The sequence below is a fragment of the Loxodonta africana genome, chromosome 18 (assembly GCF_030014295.1).
Source record: "Loxodonta africana isolate mLoxAfr1 chromosome 18, mLoxAfr1.hap2, whole genome shotgun sequence".
NCBI lineage: Eukaryota > Metazoa > Chordata > Mammalia > Proboscidea > Elephantidae > Loxodonta > Loxodonta africana.
The window spans coordinates 16539671-16563377 of NC_087359.1; the positions used below are offsets into that span (position 1 = coordinate 16539671).

The window sequence follows — 23707 nt, forward strand, 5'->3', positions numbered from 1 at the left end:
AGCTATGCTTGGCACTGAGTGTTGAAAGGATTGATTTTTCGTACAGAATGACCCCTGGATGTGAAGGATCAACTTCATCTGGCACCCAGTGGAAGGCAAAACTGGTTGTGTTAGACCCACTGACAGATTTAAGGAATTCTTCAAGGATAGTTTTGATGATGCTCAGTTTTGATTTTAGGACCTAGCCTCCTGGTCAGATAAGGACTCTGCTTAATATAGGTACTAAAGCTTTGAATTAGTGGAGATGGAGAGGAAGATGGGACTGTTGGGGGAGATTTCTCAGACAGGCTAGTAGGCACAGAGCTGCTGGGACTAGCAAGCGGTTCACAGCCTGGCGCACAGCAGGGACTGGGTGGGTGCTGGGAGGTGGAGAAGGGGGCTGGAAGGGCGGGCTTTGGCCTGCCTGGGGTTTCAGATGATCAGGAGGGAGAAGAGGAGCCATTAAGTTTTGTGGCTTAAAAAAAATCTTTTGAAAAAAAAAAAAATCTTTTGCACAAGTGCTAACATGTTTACTGCAGATGTAGGTCGGACAGGGAGTGAGAAAGGGAAGCATGGCAGGAGACTCAGGCTTCCTGTGTGCTGACCATGCTGACAGTCTCTCCAGAATAGCAGCGTGGACAAAGGAGATGTGTGAGGGGGACACGTGTGTTTTGGATGCCTGGAGACATCCAAGTGAAGGGAAACGGGCCTTCAGCCCATCTGCCATCTTTCTTTTATTCTTACTGCTACCTTACTTTGTTCTCTCATAATTGCATTTTTAAGAAAACAAACTGTTTAGATTTACAGAAAAGTTGCAAAGATGGTACAGAGAGTTCCCAGTCTACTCTTCCTCGAGCTTCCCTAGTGTTTGCATCTTAGCTAACCATGGTACATTTGTCAAAACTAAGAGATTAACATTGGTACCACACTGTTAGCTAAACTATAGACTTCATTTGGATTTTGTAAAGTTTGTCAGTTAATGTCCTTTCTCTGTCCAGGATACCACCCTGCATTTAGCGTAATTACATTTTGTATATTAGAAAAAGCTCTCGTAATTGATCTTTCTCCTCATCTAATCCATACTCCAAACTCTGTCCTGAGAGTTACCTTTCTGAAGAATTTTGCTCAGGAAGGAGGGTGTTGGCTAATAGTTTGTAAAGAAACCTGTAGAGAAAACCAGCTGCCGTCGAGTCTCCTCCATCCAACTCATGGTGACACGTGTGTGTCAGAGTAGAACTGTCCCTCCATAGGGTTTTTAGTGGCTGTTTTTTTGGAAATAGATCACCAGGCCTTTCTTCCAAGGAGCCTCTGGGTAGGCTCAAACCTTCGGTTAGCAGCCAAATGTGTTCACTGTTTGCACCACCCAGGGTCTCCCGTTGCTAGAGAAAAGATGCTTTCTAAAAAGAAGCAATTCAGAAGTTCTGAAGGTGGAGAGCACTTTCAGCCAAGAGGGGCAGCTGGAAGCCAGAGGCAGCGGTTGACAAGTGAGTGCAGAGGGGAAGGGGAGCATGGGTGCGGGCTGGGGTCAGGGAACGGGGGAAATCCACCACACGTTTAGTGGCCTGTCGTTCAGTCCCTGAAGATCCAACACTGAAGAAAAATTGCTGGACCATTCCCTTATTAGTCTTAGATAATAGTTTATTTCCTGATTGCTAGGGCCCTGGTGACTCAGTGGCCAAGAGCTCAGCTGCTAACCAAAAGGTCGGCAGTTCGAATTCACCAGCTGCTCCTTGGAAGCCCTATGGGTCAGTTCTACCCTGTCCTGTAGAGTCAGCTATGAGTCAGAATCTACTCAAGGGCAACGGGCTTGATTTGGTTTTGGTTTTAAGTTATACTGCTTCATGCAGAAAATGAAAGAAGATACAAAAAGGGGATTAAAAAAGTTACCTGTAATTCCAAAAAAAAAAAACTATTGCTAGTCATAGTTACCCTATAGGACAAAGTAGAACTGCCTCCCAGGGTTTCCAGGGCTGTAATCCTTACGGAGGCAGACTGCCACATCTTTCTCCTGCGGAGCAGCTTTGAACTGCTGACCTTTTGGGTTAGTGCCGAGTACTTTAACCACTGCACCACCAACTACTTTCTATCATTTCAGTGAATGGTTATTCTAGTCTTTTATAAGGGTATAAATATTTTTGTTGACAAATATCATAGCGTGCTAACTTTAGCCCCCCTTCCCCCAACAAACTTACAAACAAGTTGGATACCAAAAGACTTTGCCTGGGTCTCAGAGGTTCAAGTTTACAGTACCCTTATGTATTTCCACTCTTCAGCGGGAGCTGTAAAACCAGGCATCATCTTTTCCTCTGCTGATGTATTTTCTGTAAAAGACATCTTTCCCAAAACAGACCAGAGTCATCTGCACTGACCTGTCAGACACCCCGCCCCCCCCCACCCCCCGGTGACCTCAGAGAGTGTCTCAGGAAACCCCTCAGCAGCTGAAGACCCAGCCTTTGGCATTTCCAGTCGCTTTGATATGTCGTCTCTCATGGCTGTGAACCTAAGGAATCATCCCTGGCCTGTATTTGAAAAATGAAACAAAAACCCCACTTTTAAGGTTCCTGGGCTTCAAGGTCTCAGTGTCCTGTTGTTTTCCTGGCTCCTCAGTCAGCCTCAGGCCGAGGTGGAGCCCTTACTCCAGTTTCCCCATGTCTGTGGTGCTCCCTGGTCTGCTCAGGGTCCTGTCGCACCCCACGGGACTCAGCCCACTGCAGCCTACTCCTGGTGACCAGCTCGCTCCTGTACCTGGAGATAGTTGGCAAGCTCTCGCTACTTCCCCTTCTTTTTTTAATTGTTTGTCTTAGATGTCACAATTAGGTGGCTTTAACAAACAAACTTATTTTCTCACCGTTAAAACCAAAAAACGTGTTGTCATTAAGTTGATTTCAACTCATACAACACTATAGAACAGAGTAGAACTGCCCCATAGGGTTTCCAAGGAGCAGTGGTGGATTCGAACTGCCCACCTTTTGGTTAGCAGCTGAGCTCTTAACTACTGTGCCACCAGGGCTCCGTTGTCACAGTTAGGAAATTAAAAGTACAACAAACCAAAACCGTTGCCTTCGAGTCGATTCTGACTCACAGGGACCCTATAGGACAAAATAGAACTACCCCATTTCCAAGGAGCAGCTAGTGGATTTGAACTGATGACCTTTTGATTAGCAGCCTGAGTTCTTAACCATTGCGCCACCAGGACTCCATTTAGGAGGTTAGAAGTCCTGAATTCAGGGTGCTGGCTCTCTCAGTCGGCTCCTGAGGAAAGTCCCTGTCTTTTTCTGAGCTTCTGCTCCTGGGCGATCTTCATGGGTTTAGCATCTCTGCTCCTTTATTTCATCTGCTCTTCTGCGTCTCAAAAGAGATTAACTAAAGACATACCCTACACTAATACTGTCTCATTATCATAACAAAGAAACCCCTTTCCCAAATGGATTTATAGTTGTTTTTTTTTTTATAGGAGTTAAGGTTTACAACACATATTTTGGGGGGACACAGTTTCAATCCATGACAGCAGAACATGCACCGATTCAACCGTTTGTACATGAACGGTTCAGTGACGTTGATTACATTCTTCAAGTTGTGCAGCCATTCTAACCCTCCTTTTTCCAGTTGTTCCTCCTCCATTAACATAAACTCGTTGCCTCCCAGGCTTCCCGTCTAACCCTTTAGTTGCCTTTGTCCGCTTGATCCCACCCATTTAGATAGATCTTAAAAGAGCACAATGCTCAAGGCAGACATTCTTTACTAATTAAGCTAAACTGTTGTTTGGTTTAAAGAAGACTTCAGGGGATATTTTTGGTTTAAGGTTGAAAGATTATCTCTGGGCAGTAGTTTCAGGGGTTCTCGGTTTACTTTTATGGTAATTATCATCATCTGTACTGGGAGGGGGGCTTCAGAATCAAATTCCTTTCCAGCAGTTGTAGCACCCCACCGCCTTTGCTCTTTTCGGATGTGATGGGGCTTATGTTTGTGAAACACCCAAACCAAATACTGACACAGGTTAGAAAGGCCACGAAGGACCACGTTTGTTCTGGAACTTTGGTCCTGTCTATGATGTTCTTAAGTTGGACGTTCATAAGTGGAGTTGTTTCTGTAACATTTTCTTCCCATTAAAAGCATGAGTTTTGGAGAATGTAATTTTTAGTGAGTGCATATAATCCCATCAGACGGGTGAGCCAGTTTTCTTAACCAGCCTTCTCTTGACAGGTTGAATTGTTTCCATTGTTTCACTATTTTAAGTAATGGTAATAACATCTTTATGTATATATCTTTGTCTACACCTTTAAGTTGCTTAGAGTAAATTCCTAAATGGAGGTCCTGGGCCGAGGAGTGGGAACACATATTTAAGACTTTTGATTCATTTCACCAAACTGCATTCAGGAAAGTGGCCCCGATTTGTACTTCCCGCTCTGACTGCCCTTTTCCCCGCTTGACGAAGAGCTGTTACTGTGGCCCGAGCAGGGTTCCCCAGCTGCTTAGCGCACACAGAGCATTAGAACGTAGGTCTCCTGGTGGGCGTTTTTCTGACCGCATTCTGTTGCCTCTGGTAAGTGAGCCCCTCTGCTAGGGGGTATCTCCCGAGCTTTATGGGGCGGGCCGGTCTGTTGTGCCTTCAGCTCCAGAGATGCATGCAGGAGTGAGCAGAGGGCTGGTCTACCAGGCAGGACCCAGTAAGTCAGCCAGGGGAGGCAGCGGGGGGCTCAGACAGGGGACTTGGGGCTGGCCCCTACCCCTGAGATTGCGGTGTCCATGGCTGGCAGAGTAGGCCAGAACCTCGTATGTCCTTGGGAATTGGATGAGCCCTGCTGTGTGGGCTTCCTGACCGTGGCGACCACTGCTGGGAGCAGCCTAGCTTGGCTGCAGCCACTCCAGCACGGAAGCCACTCGGTGCATCTGAGGGCAGGTTTTGGGGAATGCTGCTCATAAGCTAGCTTGTCTGCCCCTTGAGGCTGACTCTAAGTCTACATCTTAATCTCTGTGTAGGTGTATCTCGAAATATTTAAATAGATGATATATACAAATGACACAACATTCAAAGGGTTTGAAAGAGCACGTAGTGATATAAACGTTTGTCTCCTTTCTACCCTCTCCACTCCCCAGAGACAGCCACTAGGACCGGACATATCCTCTGTGTATTCTAGCCTGTGTGTGTGTGTGTGTGTGTGTGTGTGTGTGTTACATAACTAGAGAGCCCTGGTGGTGCAGTAGTGAGGCACTCAGCTGCTAACTGAGAGGTTCGGTGGTTCAAACCCACCAGCGGCTCCACAGGAGGGAGATGTGGCAGTCTGCTTCTGTGAGATTACAGCCCCGGAAGCCTTCTGGGGCAGCTCTGCTCTGTCCTGTAGGGTTGCTATGAGTCGTAATCGATGACTGGGTTTGGTTTGGTTTGGCTTAGTACATAAGTAGTAGCTTTCTGGACGACAGTTCCGAACTGGGCCAGCCAAAGCTTTGGGTTCAGCAAGCCTGGGTTCAGGTTCTGACTAACTAGCTCTGTGGCACTGACTTGGGAGGCTCTACTGCAGAGGCTGGTGGGGCCTCGGGAGGAGTAACTTGAAGGGCTCAGGGTCACTCGCGGCTCTGCATGTCGTAGTGAGTCACCTCTGCTTAGTGCCTTTCTTCCCTCTCAGGGGTGTTGCCCTTCGGACCAGGTTGTTGAGTTGGATTCCGTTTGGTGCCACTCCAGGGAGAAACCAGCTCTCTTCGGGGGCAGCGGAGGTTGGCATCAGTTTTTCCTTGGTGCCAGCTCCTAAGCGCCTCTATTAGGGCAAGGTCTTCCCACTGATAGTGGTGGGGGGCTCACAGAGGTATTTGAATCTAGAGGACCTTGTGAGGGGAAAAAAATTTTAAAAAGCTTAAGTAAAAACACATTCCCAGAAACGTCCCCAAGCGCCTTTCAACCCCACTCCTGGCATTTTGCCCCAGTCGGAATTGCTGAGTTGTCATTAGCTTTCTGCTGGGGCTACCACTACAGCTTCTTGTGGAAGCAAAGGCACAACTCTAAATCAAAGACCCTTCCAGAACCCAGCGCGGACCGTGGCTGTCACGGGTGGCCCTGTGTCCTTTCCCCAGGATGCAGGAGTCATCCTTGTCAATGCTTGGAATCCAGGGTCTTTCATGCGGCTCCAGGGAGAGATCCATCCGATGACACGGATGACACGGCTCACAGTAGGACCATGAACGTGTCCTTCCCGTTTCCCAGGAAGACCTGTGCACCCAGTGTGTTTCCACCTTTTGAGGTTTCCATTCTCTCTCCTCTACTGTAGGCCTTTGTACCCTTCAGTGCTGATAACATTGGGGTTCAGGGGTGTCTAGTTGCCGAGTCCTCAGGCGGGGGGGTCCTCGACCTAGCCGCTGAGGGTGATGCTGGCTGTGTGCTAGTGTGAGGGTATCTCTGGGCACGTAGTGGTGGGACTGGAAGGGGTCCTAGGGATGACTTGGTGGGAGCCCCTTATTTTATAGTCGGGGCACTGAGGCCCAAAGAGGCTAAGTGTTTGGAATGAAGGTTGATAGAAGCCACAGATGAATGAAGAATGCTAAGGCTTAGGAAAGAAAAGTCCACAGGAGGAAATGTATCTAAGTGATGGTGCCAAGTTTAGTTTTCTGGTGATTTAGTTATAGTTAACATAGACACTAGTATTTGACTTGAAAAATAAAATCTATAATGCAGAGAATTTCCAGGGAATACTATGACTCAGGAGACTTAGCCAAGAAAACATCTGCTAAAAACCATAGAACCAAGCAGGGTCAGTAATTAGTTCCTATCTGAGACACTAACTTGCCTTGCCGTTTTTTTTTTTTTTTTTTAACAACTTCATTAAGATATAATTCATACACTGTAAAATTTACGCTTTTAAAGTACCCTATTCAAGTGGTTGTCAGTATATTCAGAGTTGTGCAACCATCACCACTATCTCCCTTTAAGATATTTTCATCACCCCAGAAAGAAAGCCCATACCCGTTCACTAGCAGTCCTTCCCTCTCCGTTCCTACACTTGGCTCCTGGCAACCTCTTTCTGTCTTTCTGGATTTGCCTGTTCTGGACATTTCATGTAAATGGAATCATACAATGTGTGGTCTTTTGTGACTGGCTTCTTTCACTTTGCATAATGTTTTCACAACTTATTCACGTATCAGTGCCTTATTTCTTATATGTGGTTCCAACTTATATTCATCATCACCCGAACCATAGTACGCCAGTTAAAATAATTTTGAGTTTTTTGAAGGCAGAAACCATTCTGTTTCTTTTCGGTCCCCCTCATAGTACGGAATATAATACTTGTATGCAGGAGGGTGATTAAATACTTGTTGACGGATGTGCATGTACCTTGATGACCGAGTCACGTTTCTGCAGCCGTTGGGCAGTTTTCAGACGCGGCAATGCTGCGCCAGCGCTGTGTGTGTGTGTGACACGCGGTGCTCGGTGAAGAGGCCGTGAACTTCCTCAGTGTGTCTGGCTGCCGCTCCTCACGGGTCCCCCCCCCGTAAACAGCACGGTTGTCTGCTGAGGGGCGCATGTTCTGCTATTTCTGTTCTGTGACTTTCTCGGTGATTGTTTTTAGTTCTGCGTTCCAGAGGCTAATTTAATTGTGTGAGTGTGCAAGGTGTTGATTACCCACATCTACCGCCTGACACTGGCAGCGATTCTCTGCCACTCGGGGCCCAGCTCAGCCCGGGACCAGATCTAACGTGGTTGAATCACAGCAGTCTGTAGAATTTCAACTTTTGTTTGACATTTGAAGCAAACTGCCATCAGTAGGAGCACATGGTAGCTTCTTTTTCAGGAGATTGGGGTGGTTTCTAGTGAAACTGTGCTCTCTCCCCACATCAGCTCAGCTCTTAGAACAGCAGAACTGGGGAGCTCTTCAGAGAGAACTGGTCTCTGAGTCGGTGAGTGTCTAAACGAAGCGTTCCTAATTTTTGAAATTGTGAACTGCTTTTGTTGGCTTATTATCATCATCTCTCCTTCATCTTCAAATATGTAAATACCTTGCAAAATGAGGGTTACAATTGCTGAATGGTATAAGAAAATACTGGAGGTAAATGTGGTAGATTGAACACATTTACCTCCACTTCCTTCAGAAACGCTGCTAAAATGACAATAAAAGGATTTTTTTTTAATGTGTAAACTTATGAGAACAAAGAATGGGAGAGAAGAGAATAAGAGACAAGGAGTTCCAAATTTTTAGAAGCTGGAAGGTAAACGAAGACTGAGCAGAACAGAACAGGGGAAGTTGGAATATTGGTGCCTACAGAAGCAAACCCATTCACCCCGGAGCGCTTAGAAAGCCTACGGAATTGGAGGCAGCCGGTATCACCACTGGTGGTGCAGTAGTTAAGCACTCGGGTACTAACTGAAAGGTCAGCGACTAGAACTTACCAGCTGCTCTGTGGGATTGAGGCGTCTCAGGCAGAGCAAAGAGCAGCGACCCTGGACTGACAAGACGGTCCCGAAAGGCCTCACACTCAAAGGAGAGCCCCCCAGCCATGTCCCCACCTGCTCCCAGAGCGCTGAGACCAGGCATGAGGATTACAGGAATCCTTTCTGGAAAAAATGAACAGCATCAGTGTCACTATTGGTCAGGAGCAGCTCAGTGGCAATGGGTTGGGTTGGGTTGGGTTTATTAGAGGCAAAGGCCTGCAGTTGCTAGCATTTGGTGGTTCCTCAAAGAAAAAGCTAATTTTCTACCCCAGCTAATGTGAGTCTACCCTAAAACGGTCCTTACCAGTTCACAAACTTGCTTGTGTTCACACAGCTTCCAGTGTTTTCATTGCCTCGCTTTTTTGTTGTTGTTACCTTTTATTTTGAAATAATTACAGATTCACAGAAAGTTGCAAAAGTAGTAGAGAGATCCCCTGTACCCTTCACCTAATTTCCTGTAGACAGTATCAAAGCCAGGAAATTGACATTGGTGCCGTGTGTGTACACAATACAGGTGCCATTTTATTGCATATGTAGATTCGTGTAACTACCACAGCAACCAAGGTACAGAACTATTCCATCACCACAGAGATCCTTCAGTGCTTTTAAATAGAAATGGACAGCCAAGGATCACTGGACATATTCGAGAGCTTCCAGCTTAGAAAGTAGAAGCCAGAATAAACAAATTGAAAAAGGTCTCTCAGAAGAAACAGAGTTGATACAGCAAACAGAAGAAACCCTCAAAACACATAGTGAATATACTCTTAGAAATAGGAGTCATTATTGCTCTAAGGTTGGCTGAAAGTCCCCAGTCCAACCCAGTGTTACGTGGGACTCAGGGGCCTGATGTTTATCATATGTGCAACAGAATTGCTCTGTAACCCACAGTACTGCTCATCTGTGAACCGGAAAGAACAATGTCTTAGCCTCAGATCTTGGGTAGGAGGAGGGGCAGGCTCTGGGGACTCTGGAATTTTTGTAAGGAGTCTGCGATTTCATGTAGGTCCCAAGCATGATCCGAAGCCTAAATAGGCAAAACTGAAATAACTGTTGTGTAGGGATCCACATTTTAAAACACTTACATTAAAAAGGCATTCTTATTTTCAGAAAGTTCACTAACTACAAAATTAAAATAGTAAACTTTGTATGGGGTACCTGGATGGCACAAAAGGTTAAGTGCTCAACTAATGGCTGAAAGGTTGGCGATTTGAAACCACCCAGAGGCATCTTGAAGACAGGCCTGGCGATCTGCTTCTGAAAAGTCACAGCTGTGAAAGTCCTGTGGAGCATTTCTACTCTGCACACATGGGGTCGCCATGAATTGAAATAGACTCGATGGCAGCTAACAGCAACAAACTTTGTGTGGTCTTTCCTCTCCCTCCGTACCCACTTCCCCATGATCTACCCTGTTACCCCCAGCAGGGGCCTGGCACCCACTACACAGTAAGTTTTCCACGAGACTGTTTAGTCCATATTTTACGTTGTTGGGTGCCGCTCAGTTGATTCTGATTTGTGTTGACCTTATGTGATGGAGTGGAACTGTCCTGTAGGGTTCCTAGGCTGTGATCTTTACAGGAGCAGATTACCAGGTCTTTCTCCCAAGGAGCTGCTGGGTAGTTCAAACCTCCAACTTTTCAGTTCACAGTCAAGTACTTAACCAGTGAGCCACTAGGGCTCCTTCCACATTTTATGGATTGATTAGAATAGTCTCCTGCTTCTTTCCCTTCCTCTTATATCTCTTAGAACAAAATTCCCGTATGAATAAAACAAAACAAAACCAAAAAAAGGAAACAACAACAAAAAAAGAAATAAAAGGCAATATATTATCCACGAAATAAAAGCTTGGATGCTTTAAAAATCAGAATAAGAAGGAGTTCTTAGAAATTAAAAAAATAATTTTTTTTTTCAAGTTGACAAAGTCTCCTAGGAAATAAGAAAAATGTTTAACACCTAGGAGATCTATGAAGAGAGAAAAGGCAAAAGAAGAACAGAAATGTATCAGAGAAACAGGAAATCGTTCCAGAATTGATAGTCACAAGGTTCCAGAATGGTGGATGGAAAAAGTCGTAACTATGGCACATTGTGAAGTTCCAGAACACTGGGGATAAAGCTTCCAAAGACAGAAAACAGGTCATGCACAAAAGATGGGGAGAATAAGAATGACATGGGGTTTTCAATCACATTGGAAGATTAAACTAATGTAGAACTACCTCTACTACCATCACTTAAAAATGATGTATAAACTATAACAAAAAGATTTTAAATATAGAACTGACCTTATAAGAAAGAAAGGGATAGCCAAGGGACCAAAAATGGAGGGAACTTAAAGCCAGAGTAGGCCTACTGATGTCATGGCAGCTCTGGGGGTGTTTCTTGAACCCAGAAATAGGTCCTATAACAATAATAGAGATTTGGATTTTAATGAACATGTAAAGTATGGAATTGAAATGGAAATCTTCTCAGAGGTCCATTCTCTGGTCAAAGGGACAAACCCTCACCCACCCCCAAAAAGACCCCACCAAATTTACTGCTGTCAAGTCGATTCTGACTCATAGTGACCTATAAGTCAGAGTAGAACTGCCCCATAGGGTTTACAAAGCTGTAAATCTTACGGAAGCAGACTGCCACATCTTTCTCCTGTGGAGCAGCTGGTGGGTTTGAACCACCGACCTTTTGGCTAGCAGCCCAGCACTTTAACCACTGCACCACCAGGGCTCCTTAAGGAGCAAAAGGAGTACCAAAAAATCTCTCCTGTTGGACCAGAGAAATGGCGAGGAAGTTCATCGTTGCCCTATACTCTGGGTAGTATTAGAGAAGTCTTCCATGAGCAATGGAGACATCGAAGTTTGAAGTCCATATTTATAATACTCACCTGGTGCAAGAATTTCCCAACTAGCAGTGGATGGTGAAACCCCTGGAGCTCCCTGCAGAAGCAAAGGGAAAACTTGTCTAGTGTGACCCGTCCACAGTTGCAGGCCACCTGGAATCTTACAATCCTCGTCAACGACGAACTCATGCTAGGAAATTACAGAACACATAGAAATTATAAGCAAGAGTCAACTGCCATAACAAACAGAAGAATTCCCAATGTAAGAACTGAGATAATATAAATATTTAAAGTGATTGACGAGCTAAAAGAAGGAATAGTGTCTTAGTCATCTAGTGCTGCTGCAACAGAAATACCACAAGTGGGTGACTTTTACAAAGCGAAGTTTATTCTCTCACAGTCTTGTAGACTACGAGTCCAAATTCAGCATGTCAGCTCCAGAGAAGGGCTTTCTCTGTCGGCTCTGGAGGAGAGTCCTTGTCCTCAATCTTTCCCTGGTCGAGGAGCTTCTCAGCACAGGTACCTGGGTCCAAAGGACACACTGTGCTCCTGGCACTAGTTTCTCGATGGCATGAGGTCCCCCGTGTCTCTCTGCTTGCTTCTCTTTTTTATATCTCAAAAGAGATTGGCTCAAGACACAGTCCAGTCTTGTAGATTGAGTCTTACCTCATTAACATGACTGCCACTCATTCCATCTCATCAACATTATAGAGACAGGATTTATAACACATAGGAGAATCACATCAGATGACAAAATGGTGGATAATTACATGATACTGGGAATCATGACCTAGCCAAATTGATACACATATTTTTGGGGGACACAATTCAATCCATAACAAATAGAAATCAAAGGAAAGACAATGCCTAAAAAAAACTGTGTATTAAAAAAAAATTCAGAGATGAAAACTCTAATCATTGAATTTAAATCCAATGGAGATGTTAAATGGCAGAATGAACACAATTTAAGAGAGAATTTGTGAACTGGAAAACAGGTCTGAAGAGATTAACCAGAATTCAATATAGAGAGATAAAGAGATGGTTTTTTAAAAAAAGAAATTACGGACATGGAGGATAGAATGAGAGGATCCAACATATGTCTAATGGGAGTCCCGAGAGGAGAGAATAGCATGTTAGAATCAGCTTGAGAGAAAAGATTACCCCAAAGGTTCACCAGTCAAACTCAGCAGATTTCTAAGTAGCAACAGTAGAGGCCAGACCACAGTGGAATAAAATCTTCCAAGTGCTAAGGAAAAGAAATTGCAGGGTTAGTTTTCAGTAACCTGCTTAAGTTACTCAAGAGTGAGAACAAAATACATTTTCACAGAAAGAAAAAATGGAGGTTGTCCCTAACAGACTCTTACTGTGTTTCAGGGAGATGGAAACTAAAACCAGGACAAAAAAGGAATGTTGTGCAAAGGCTGGTCCCCCCGATGACATGTCCAAAGTGCATGAGACAGAGCCTCACCATCCCTGTTTCTAGGAGCACACTGGCTGTACTTCCTTCAAGACAGATTTGTTCGTTCCTCTGGCAGTCCATGGTGTAGCCAATATTCTTCACCAACACCACAACTCAAAGGCACCAATTCTTCTTCGATCTTCCTCATTCATTGTCCAGCTTTCGCATGGATATGAGGCAATCAAATATACCGTGGCTTTAGTCAGACATTCCTTTGTCCTCAGAGTAACATCTTTGCTTTTTAAGATTTTAAAGAGGTGTTTTGCAGCAGATTTGCCCAGTGCAACAATGCATTGTTTGATTTCTCGACTGCTGCTTCCATGGGTGTTGATTGTGGGTCCAAGTAAAGTGAAGTCTTTGACAACTTCAGTGTTTCCTTCACTTATTGTGATGTTGCTTACTGGTCCAGTTGTGAGGATTTTTGTTTTCTTTATGCTGAGCCACTGTCCGTCTGTAATTTAAATTCTCCACGGACGTTAATTTGATCGCTCTTCCCAAACAGCATGAATATTAGTTCTTAGGTCTCAGCCATCTGTGTCCTGCAGTTCCTTTTCTGATCATGCATGTGTCTAGTCATGGGTTTAAAAATCCTGCGCATGCTCCTTGGTGGATTTTTAGAATCATGGCATCTTAGGGCTTTATCCCCAGAGAGGGCTAGTGGCACAGCCAGTCATTGTGCTGAGCACAACTTCCCCAATGCTGTCTGGTGAGGGTGGGCTAGGGCTGTCTCGTACGAGTGGTTGGCTTGTCGCTGACAACTCATAAAATGATTGTGAATGTCTCACACTGCACATCTCTGGAGATGGAACTGCCTTGAGGACTGAATCGTCCCTCCGCTGGCTGGGTTGTGCCTCAGGCTGCCCTTTCTGTCCCACCTTCTAACTTGGGGGCTTTGGCCCACATTAGTGCAGTCTCGGTTGGAGGAATTTTGGAACTACGTTAGTCCCTCCTCCTGGATTAAGATGGATTTCCGAGGCCAGAGCAGTGCCACCGCTGGCCGTTATGGCCTTTCTTAGGGTGACCCGGGACCAGGAGAGATGGTTGCTGGCACCCTTCTGTAGAGAATGGAATTTTAATCTCATACCCATATCTGCACCACATCTGGTAAAAACGTGAGGATCTGCAGTAGAGAAGAAAGTTTTCCTAACTGCTGGATTTCCTCCACCAGGTCCTTTTCCACTGGTCTGTCATGGTGCCAGTCCCCACTCTGTGCATTCGGCAGTTAGTAAAATGAGATTTTTGCTCACCTGTACACAGGTGCATTAGAATAACAGCATGTGTGTTGTGTCCATAGTGGCTGGGCAGGCAGGAGGCCCATACGATACTTCAGCTACGTCAGAGCCTCCAGAAGGTAGTGGGACTTCTCTTGGTTTTGCAAACATAACATTGAGCTTGTAGTGTTAAGAGTAGAGATTGAGTATTAATATTTAACGGTCTGTTTCTTAAACTGGATTCTTGGAGCTCAGCCCTCACATGTAAATCAGTGGGAAGCGGTGGAGTGGTTTGGTTGTTGTTGTGTGTGTGTGTGCGTGTGTGTGTTACTAACATTGGTTTGGGTTGTACCTCACCTGTGCTGACCTCATTCTAGTGACTTGGGACACTGAAGGATAGGGAAGGCATAGCTGTCATAGTTGGGGAGTTCAGGAAGTTGAGGGACGAGGCTGTCTGTGCTCTCGGTTGGGGTCAGCCTGTCTGTGGGGCTCTCTGGCCAGGGACTTCGGCAGTATGGATCGGGCAGGTTTTGAAGTCTGTCCTTGGTTTTGGGACTGGCTGTTAGGACCATAACCGACTGATGCAAGACTCCAATTTGCCTTCTTCAGATCCCAGGCGTCTTGTCTCATTCTCCTTGGTTTCCTGTGCTTTTACCAGGTCCCTGCTTCTCTCTGAAAAAGGCGTCTTTGCAGCACACCATCTCAGCGTGTTGTGGAAAGATGTAGTTTTAGATTGTAGCTAATGGAAGAACCAGTTGTTTTGACATAGTCACTCCTGGATGGGTCCTGACATCTGCCTGTCCCTGCAGGGTGGAGTCTCCTGATCTGCTGTGTGTCTGTCCTGGTGCAGCTCGACTGTGTGTCTGTCCTGACGTGACTTGGCTGCATGTCTGTGTCCTGGTGTGGCTGTGTGTCTGTCCTGGGGGAGCTGTGTGTCTGCCCTGGTGTAGCTGTGTGTCTGTCCTGGTGGGGCTCATTGTGTGTGTGTCCTTGTGGGGCTGTGTGTCTCCTGGTGCGGCTCGCTGTGTGTCCCTGGCTTGCTGTGTACTGTCTACTCCGTCCACTGGTATGGGTCTGAGCCTCATAGGTATTACAAAAGCTGAACGCTACTGGAAGCCAGAAGTCAGGAACTCCATAGGAAGATCAGACACCCACCCCCACCCCCACACCTCAGCCCAGCCCTGCCTCAGTGAGGACCGGGCCCCTGGGAATGTGTTGGCCAGGCTCCCTGCCTTTTTTCTCTTACTGCCTTGTTCTACCGTATTTGCATTTTTAAAAATAGCAGTGCTGAGTGCATCCCTTTCTGTCCCAGTCTGCCTGGGAGGTGGAATGTGTTCTGCAGAGCGTGGCTATCGATCGAGCAAGTTCCTAAGCTTCTGGGGGCGTGGACAGCGCCACACCGTGGACGTTCTGGGCAGAGGCTGAAACTGCGCTGCAGGAGGGATGCTGGCAGTTAGGAGGAAATGAAAGGGGTCCTGACCACCGTGGGGTGGGGGGACTGCACCAGCGACACGAGTGGGCGTGTCCACCCCCAGGGTGGGTCTGTCTCAGGTTGAGTTGTACAACGTCCTGGGTGAGCTGTATTTTACCTTACCCCCTTGTTCCTGCCCAGTAACCCTGTTCTACATGTCGGGTTCACATGACCTCTGTATAAGCCCGGAGGCTGCTTTCCTGCCCAGTGTGAAAGCACAAGAGTGTGAGGTCTGCCAAAACCTCCTCTTGCAGTGGCTGATTTTAGGGCCTGGCGTCCAGAAGTGGGGTATTCTAGAGCTCAGATGCATTTCCATCTGTTGTGTTAGTTGTCACCGAGCTGGCCCCGACTCGTGGCGACCCCATCCATAACAGATCAAAATGTTGCCTAGTCCTGCACCATCTTCACGATCGTTGGTATGCTCCAATCCACCCTGACGGCTGTGTGTCAGTCCATCTCACTGAGGCTCTCCCTCGTTTTCACTGACCCTCCACTTTACCAACCATGATGTCCTTGTCTAGTGATTGGCCTTTCTTGATGTCGTGTCTGTTTTTAGTCTCCAGAAAAGTGAATTCCTTCAGGTTTGTGATAGAATGAGTTCAGGCTGCAGGGGCCTTCCTAAAACAGTCAGAGCAAGAGGAGCCCTCGGTGGGCTGTCGCCAGCGACGCGGGTTTAGTGGACGAAGATTTAGCATGTCCATACCTGGGCGTTTCCTCCACTGGTGTTGTGTGGTGTTACTAAGTATTGCCCTCTTTTTCTCCTTTTAAAATGCAAGGGGTTAACATGCCAGTCGCCTTGTGTGTCAGGTGGTTGGATTTGAGGTTCCTTCCTGTAGGCGTGGAGCAGTTGTGGGAGTGGCTAGGATAAACTGGGCTCAGGAGGAACGGTGCAGAGACCCGCTGCTGCGCCGCTGCAGTGAGAAAGAACAGCCCTGCTCAGTTATGTAGAAAAGATTTTAGGAAGCAGGGCCCTGGGTCTTGCATGCTGGGGTCTGGTTTCTAGTAGGGGGAACTGGGTGTGAGGGCTTACCCCAGGGCTCCCCGCTGAGGATAAAGACCTTCCTCCTGAGCTGGTGATGAGGATTCAGGTGGCCTGGGAAGCCCACTGGGATCTGCGACACTCAGGCCTCTTCCCTCCTCCGTCTGTGCTGGGTCTGAGCTGGTGCCTGCTGTGCAGCGCTTCCCCATCCCCTCCCTGTCCCCTCCCTGCCTGGCAGGTCAGTGGCAGCCTCTGCAGACCCAGCTCAGCACCCCGCTTCCAGCACTGACTCCCCCTTAGCGTGTGTCCCTTTACCTGGTACAGGTGTGTCTGGCTTCAGAATTAAAAAGGGTAAAAAAGTTTGACCCTGTACACGAGTGGTGGCTACTTGCATACTGTAAGATTTTCTGTAAGTAAGAGTCCTGATGGCACAGCGGTTAAGAGCTTAGCTTCTATGGATTGGACTGGACAAATGGGTTGGAGAGGGATGCTGGTGAGGAGTGAGCTTCTCGGATTGGGTGGACACTTGAGACTATGTTGGCATCTCCTGCCTGGAGGGGAGATGAGAGGGTGGAGGGGGTTAGAAGCTGGCGAAATGGACACAAAAAGAGAGAGTGGAGGGAGAGCGGGCTGTCTCATTAGGGTATATGGGTTTTTGTGTGAGAGACTGACTTGATTTGTAAACTTTCACTTAAAGCACAATAAAAATTATTTAAAAAAAAAAAAAAGAGTTTGGCTTCTAACCAAAGGTTGGTAGTTCAAATCCACCAACCACCCCTTGGAAACCCTATGGGGCAGTTCTTCTCTGTCCTGTAGGGCCACTATGAGTCGGAATCAACTTGACGGCAACAGGTTTGAGTTCTTTAAGTAGCTCCCCTGGTATACCCCAAATCCCTTCAATTTGTAAAGTTCTTTTTCCATAAGGCTTTTTAGTAGTACATCTAAATCCAGGCACGCCTGTGCGTGGTGTCCATTCTTTGTACAGGCTACCTGATGTGGCTCTGACTTTTCCAGCTGAGCCAGGACCTCCTTGGAGAGAGGCTGCTAGAGCCCGTGCAGGCCTCTCCCCAGTGCGCAGCCTGAACCCGTCCAGGACTTCTCCCCAGTGCACAGCCGGAGCCCGTCCAGACCTCTCCCCAGTGTGCAGACGGAGCCCGTCCAGACCTCTCCCCAGTGTGCAGCCGGAGCCCGTCCAGGCCTCTCCCCAGAGCCCCACTGTGGGCGCTTTTGTAGCCCACATGGACCAGAAATATCTCTTCCCTTAAGCCAGCCTGTGTGGGGGTCTGTGAGTGGGCGCTCGGAACTGAGCTGACAAAGGTAGAGAGAGGTGTTAAGCAGGTAGAAGTCAGAGGCCCTGCAGGCATTGCAGACAAGGAGCTCTGGAGTCGTGGCTGGCAGGGGTGTTGGAGCTTGTCTAGTCCAGGACACCCATCCCAGCTGAGGCGTTCAAGAGCCCAGCAGGTGGTGAGACGTCAGGGGCATGCGGCCCCATGGCAGCCTCTGCAGAGACCTGGTTCTCATGTCTGGCCTGCAACCTGCACGGGTCTGAGTGGCACAGGCTGCCTCCGAGTGGTGGCTGCAGCCTCTTCCTGTGGCTTTAGACTTGGACTTGAACATGCTTTTCCCCCTGTTGTCAGTGGTCTGCTTTTTGGTTTTTAAGTGTTTCTGCCCCATCTCGTGTCCCAATATGAGGAGCCGTGGGTAAGCCTTGGGAGAGTGTTCTTAGGACTTCATGATCAAACCAAGAGGTGACATCAACCACCAGGAGCTCCCGGGTCTGCAGAGTCACCAGGTCAGCAGATGCCCAGTGATACCTGTGCCCAGCACCCAGCAACTGGACGGGTGTCCATTTCACCTGCCTCGAAATTGTAACTGCAGGTGCTTGATAAACACGCAGGAGGCTGGTTTGGGTTCAGGGGGGTGTGTTTCTGCACACGGGGTCCCCCCTGGACTCAGATGCAACCCCGCCAGGCCCCCGTCCTCCTGGACAGCACATCCCAGCACTGGTGTTTCCCCCAAACTGGAAAGTCCCTCAAAGCAGCTCAGGGAGGTGAAGTCGCCTGTAACAATTCTCCCTCCTCCTCCGCCACCTTTCAGACACTAGTCGGAGGGCTGGGGTTTGGGGTGTGCATCCGAATCACTCTGGGAGCTTGTTTGAAATACTGTCCTAGAGGCTGTGGAAGAGGTGGCGGGTTGTAAGTCTGGGACCCATAAAAGGCCCCCCCGCCACATTCCGATGCCCTTCTGTTGGGGAGCACTGTTCCGTGAGGTCACTTTTAATGTGCGTCGGATATCCTGGAAAAGTTGCTGACATTCAGGTGGGAGCCTGAGACTGCATTTCCAAGAACCTCCCAGGGGACGTGGCTCCAGGGTCCCCACTGGCAGGGTCAGCACTTCTGGTCAGCAGGCTTTTATTGCCCCGGGCGGGGTGGAAAGGCTGTGCTGGAGAGCAAAGACTGGTTAGCAGAACCAGGCCCTGGCCTCTGGCCCTGGCTGACCTTGGCAGGTCACTGCCTCCTCTGTGGCGTGAGAGCCAGAAAACGGTGTCTCTCTTCTGGAGGTGAGGGTCGAAAGAGCCAGCACACCGGGTTCTCCTCAGCACAGGGCCCTGCAAGGGGCAGCCCCATGATCACTGCCCGGACCCTCCTCCGTAAAGTGACCTGACAGCAGCAGACCAAGGTCTGGAGAGCAGTGTTAAGGCGCTGAGCCCTCTCTGTTGCCTGGACAGCTGGTCTGCTCTCTGCTCACTCTAGGGGATGCCTTCCTGGTCCTGTGGAAAATGGCCCCTCTGGGCCCACTAGCTGGGTGGGATAGCCCCTCCAACCGGACGTGAACAGAATGGGAAGTTACTTCTTGAGGAGGGAGGGCTTCTCCTGAAGATGTCGTCTATCCTCCCCTTGAAGCGCAAAGGTCCCAGACAGTCCTTGTCCCCTTTAAGCCAGGCTGATAAGCCCAGGGCCCAGCTGAGGGGGGATAGCGCTGGGCTCCTTCTCGGGGCCGGCCCCTGCTGCTGGAATGCCACGCTGCGGGCCAAGCACACAGACTCTGCAGAGGCTCTGCAGCCCGGGCACCAGCTGGCCTCTTGCCACGCGGCTCCCGGTCCTTCCCCTCACTTAGCAGACAGCTGGCGTCCGTCCCCTTTCTCTGTCCCCTTGGGCAGGCTGCAGCTGCAGTTCCAGGCAGTGATGCACACTTGTTGCGTTGCCCAGCCCTGATTGCAGCTCTGCAGTCATTGGGAGATCAGGGAGAGGGTTCCCGGGGTACAGGGTGGCCCTGGGGCGTGAGAGTACGAGGCCGAGGGTGAGATGCATCCCATTGCTGCCCCCTGCCTGTATCTCTGGTGAGCAAGACCCTGTGCAGCATGGCCCTTCCTGGCTTCCCCTCCCTCAGCCATTGGAAAATAAGAATGATGGCCATTCATGCCCTTGTTTTGGACTGAATTGTGTCCCCCCAAAATATCTGTCATCTTGGCTGGGCTGTGAGTTCCAGTATTGTGTGGTTGTCCATCATTTTGTCATCTGATGTGATTTTCTTATTTGTTGTACATCCTGCCTCTGTGATGTTAATGAGGCAGGATTAGAGGCAGTTACGGTAATGAGGCAGGACTCAATCTACAAGATTAGGTTGTGTTTTAGGTCTATCTCTCTTGAGATATAAAAGAGAAACAAGCAGAGAGACAGAGGGACCTCATACCACCAAGAAAACAGCATCGGGAGCAGAGGTCGTTCTTTGGACCCAGGGTCCCTGTGCTGAGAAGCAACTAGACCAGGGAAGGTTGATAACAAGCATTTTCCCCCAGAGCCAACAGAGAAAAAGCCTTTCTCTGGAGCTGGCACCCTGAATTTGGGCTTCTGGCCTCCCAGACTGTGAGGGAATAAATTTCTTTTTGTTAAAGTCACCCACTTACGGTACGTCTGTTATGGCAGCACTAGATAACTAAGACGGTCTCCTACACAGTGCAGCATTGTGCTTGTTATCACTGGGTGCTGTCCAGTCAATTCCGACTCGTAGTGACCCCATGCGACAAAGTAGAACTGCCCCACAGGATTTCCTAGGCTGTAATCTCTACAGAAGCGGATTGCCAGGTCTTTTCTCCTGAGGAGCCGCTGGTGGGTTAGCAGCGGAGCCCAGCAGGGCTCTTAGCATTGTGTTTACTTGTGTGTGAGTATTGGCAGATATTTTTATTTTGCCTCCCCTATCCAGGTGTAAGTTCTTTAAAGCCAAGACACGTTCTTTATTGTGTATTTATATTCTTGTCTAGCCTAGGACCTATAGAAAACACCCTCTAATTATTGAATTAGTTGATGTCCGTCTTTTGTTTTAGCTGAGCAAACAATTTAGTTTCTGCTGCACACAATTGACAGAATTTTCTTGTTTGGGGCCCCAACGTTTGTCTTGTCTTCACGTGTAGTTATGAACCAACTCCGTGAAGCCTATTATATTAAAAAATCAAGGTACATACAGTGGTTCTAATAACAAACGGGTGCTACTTTGCAATGTGCGTCAAAACACTATTACTGTATTATTATGTTAAAGATGTTTTATTTAGTGTATCTGGAAGTGTCTAATGTTTTTTATGCATTGAAAAGAGCAGTATATACTGTATCCTAAGACAAACATTTGACCAACTGACATTAGACACGAATGTACCTGACTGTTCTCACTTGCGTACAAGTTTGACTTAAAGATAGACATGGGAACAGAACTTGTTCATAATCCGGGAACTGCCTGTATGTGCATAAGGGAATGTTTTCCCACACAGTACTTACCCTTAATACCTCTGAAGCACTCAGATCTTTTCTTTTTCACGGTTGGCCCTGACCCGCTGAATTGATTTCATAACCCAGGTGTGGGTCAGAACTCACAGTCTGAAAACATGCTGCTCTAGGGAGCGTTCCATTCAGATTTCCAAAGCACTTTCAGAAGCCCACACAGGGATAACCTTTGCAGTCTGGTAGCTTCTTGCCAAGCCATCTTAACATGGTGGGGTGGGGGCAAAGTAGAGAAGGTTGACCATTGCTGGACCTGCCCTCCCCTGTCACCCGTGCCTGGGCCTGCTCCCTGTACCCTCTTTACTGACAGTGCACGCTCCTTGCTTTATGCTTGTGTTCTTGTCTAGCCTTGAATCTGTGGGAAGCACTCAAAAATTATTTGACCCCATTTGTAGGTTCCAGCAGTTTCTCTGCTCCCACCTCCCACAGATAGGTTGGGTTTCTCAGTTACGGAAGTGTCCATAAGTGTGCTCACACACGTCCCCCACCATGTACCGTGCTGAACAGGGTAGTGCTGCTGGCTTAGACCGCTGCCCGCCATAGGCAGGGCACCCAAGCTCTGCACGCTCACAGACAGCATCAGAACTGCAGGAGCCCCGTCAGTGCCCGGGAGGGACCTCAGTGGGGATGGGAGGAGTTGGGTAGGAGGCCCTGAAGTCACCACACAGTTGGAAGCCTGCCCCCCACCACTGATGATACCCTGAGTGTACCCTGCGTCAGTGTATCTAAGACTCAGCTCAGAGTAGGTGGTGGGGCTGGGGTGTTTCTCAGATTGCTTTTGCCCTCTTGAGGAGTAGCAAGCCTTCAGAAACCCCGGTGCTGCTCTGACCTTTCAGGAATCTGCTTTGAGTCCTGGCCTGGGCAGACAGCTTCACTCCTGTGTGCCTCTGCCAGGCCTTCTCTTGCCCCTCTTGCCACACAGAGCATCGGAGGTGGTTTGTTTTTCTTTTCTAAAGAAATAGCCTGTTTTCCTTGCTGAGGGCTGCAGGGCTTCTGCACACCTGGGGCCTGACTCGATCCAGCGAAGGTAAGGCCTCACTCGGAACCCAAACCAGGGGCCGTTGCAGGCGGTCCTCAGTTTTCCACTCAATTTGGCCCAGTGTGGGGTCGGCAGGTATCATGTCCCTGGGATCAGAGGCTGCTTATTAAGCACCCAGTGGGTGCTGGGCATGATGCTGAGCCTTTTGTGTGTCACGCTGCTCCCAGTTGTGAGCTGAAGACCTGGTATTGATAACATCAGTGACCCCCAGAAGACACTGAGACGTTTTCTTTCTGGGACGGAGGAGAATACCCACATCCCCCTCTGGCTTGCCCTGGTGTGTGACAGGAGATGACAGTGGTGTGGCCAGTGGCTTCCAGCCTGTGCCGTCAGTGCCCAGCCATCACAGGGCCCCTCCTTGGCCTTTTGTGGGGTTTCCTGCAGCTTCCTCTGTGGCACTGGGAAGCTCTATAGTTTTCTGGAGGCTGGGGGGCCAGTGACAAAGTGAAATCCCACCTTCTTCCCCTCAGGCAAGTGGCCTGCAGTGACCTGATGTTCAGAACCACTTGGAAGGAGCCTCTTAAATTGGCTTCCTTGTGTTTCCAACCTGTGGATCAACTGACAGCCTCAAGATTCCCTGTTTCTATGCCGGGAATGTTTTTTGTGGTGGACTTGTGTTCCTCCAGGTCAGTCAGGAGCGGGGTTACTCTGGACCGGGAGGTCTGGGAAGAGCTGGTTGCTTCTGCTGGGTTGTTGGCTGTAGGCCTTAAGATCACGGTCTGGAGAAGCATGTGTGCCCCAGGGCGCGGGGAGCAGCGGGAGCTGGTGCGGGCCTCCAGGGAGCTCCCTGTTCCTGGGTACAGGCTCCCCAAGCTCAGACGGGACAGGACCTGCAGCCATCCCCACCCTACCCCTCCTCCCTTGCCATTTTGTTTCCAACTTGGAGCACCTCATTTGCTCTACCTTCCAGATAAATCCAGAGGGTGGTCCTTTCTCCCGCCTTCTCCACCCACGCTCTGGTCTCAGCACCTCATTTGCTCTACGTTCCAGGTAAATCCAGAGGGTAGTCCTTTCTCCCACCTTCTCCACCCATGCTCTGGCCTCAGCACCTTTGTGCTCTGAACAGCCCAGCTCCGGCGTCTCAAACCTCAGCGCCACTGATACCTTGGGCCAGGTTATTCTGTGTTGTGGGGCTGTCCTGCATATTGCAAGATGTTTAGCAGCCCCCCTAAACATCAAAAGCACCGCCACCAATTGTGGCAACCAGAAATCTCTCTAAACATTGCAAATGTCCCCTGGGGGAGGAATTTGCCCCCAGTTGAGAGCCACTGGGCTAACTTGTCTCGCTGCCTGTCTCTCCACAGCCAGGCACTCCTTTAACCTTGTTCTCACGCGCGCCTCTGCTTGGGCCCCGTGGAGCGTCCATCTCACTTAGAATAGAATCCCGAGTCCCCACCGTGGTTCTCTCAGGCCAGAGCAGCCTGACCGCATCCCCACCTCTCTCCTGAGAGCTTGCTCTACCACTGCCGTTGTGGCCCCCTTGCTGGTCGGGACACCCCAGGCAGACTTCCACTTGGGGCCTCCGTGGCTGGCTGTGGGTAATGCTCACCCCCT

General features: G+C 48.7%; 1 protein-coding gene across 6 annotated transcripts in view; it reads left to right on the forward strand.

The window, feature by feature from the left end:
• Nucleotides 1-23707, forward strand: part of UBE2O (ubiquitin conjugating enzyme E2 O) — a 57817-nt gene that overhangs the window by 13824 nt on the left and 20286 nt on the right. For 2 of the 6 annotated variants that reach the window (XM_064270704.1, XM_064270702.1), the window contains exon 1: nt 6796-23143. The exons of 1 other annotated variant lie outside the window; for it this stretch is intronic. In XM_064270704.1, the coding sequence (XP_064126774.1) occupies nt 22646-23143 (498 nt within the window). In that variant the 5' untranslated portion in view covers nt 6796-22645. Of the gene's footprint in view, nt 1-6794; nt 23144-23707 lie in introns of those variants that run through there. 3 more of the 6 variants (XM_064270701.1, XM_064270699.1, XM_064270700.1) reach the window with 3 other exon arrangements.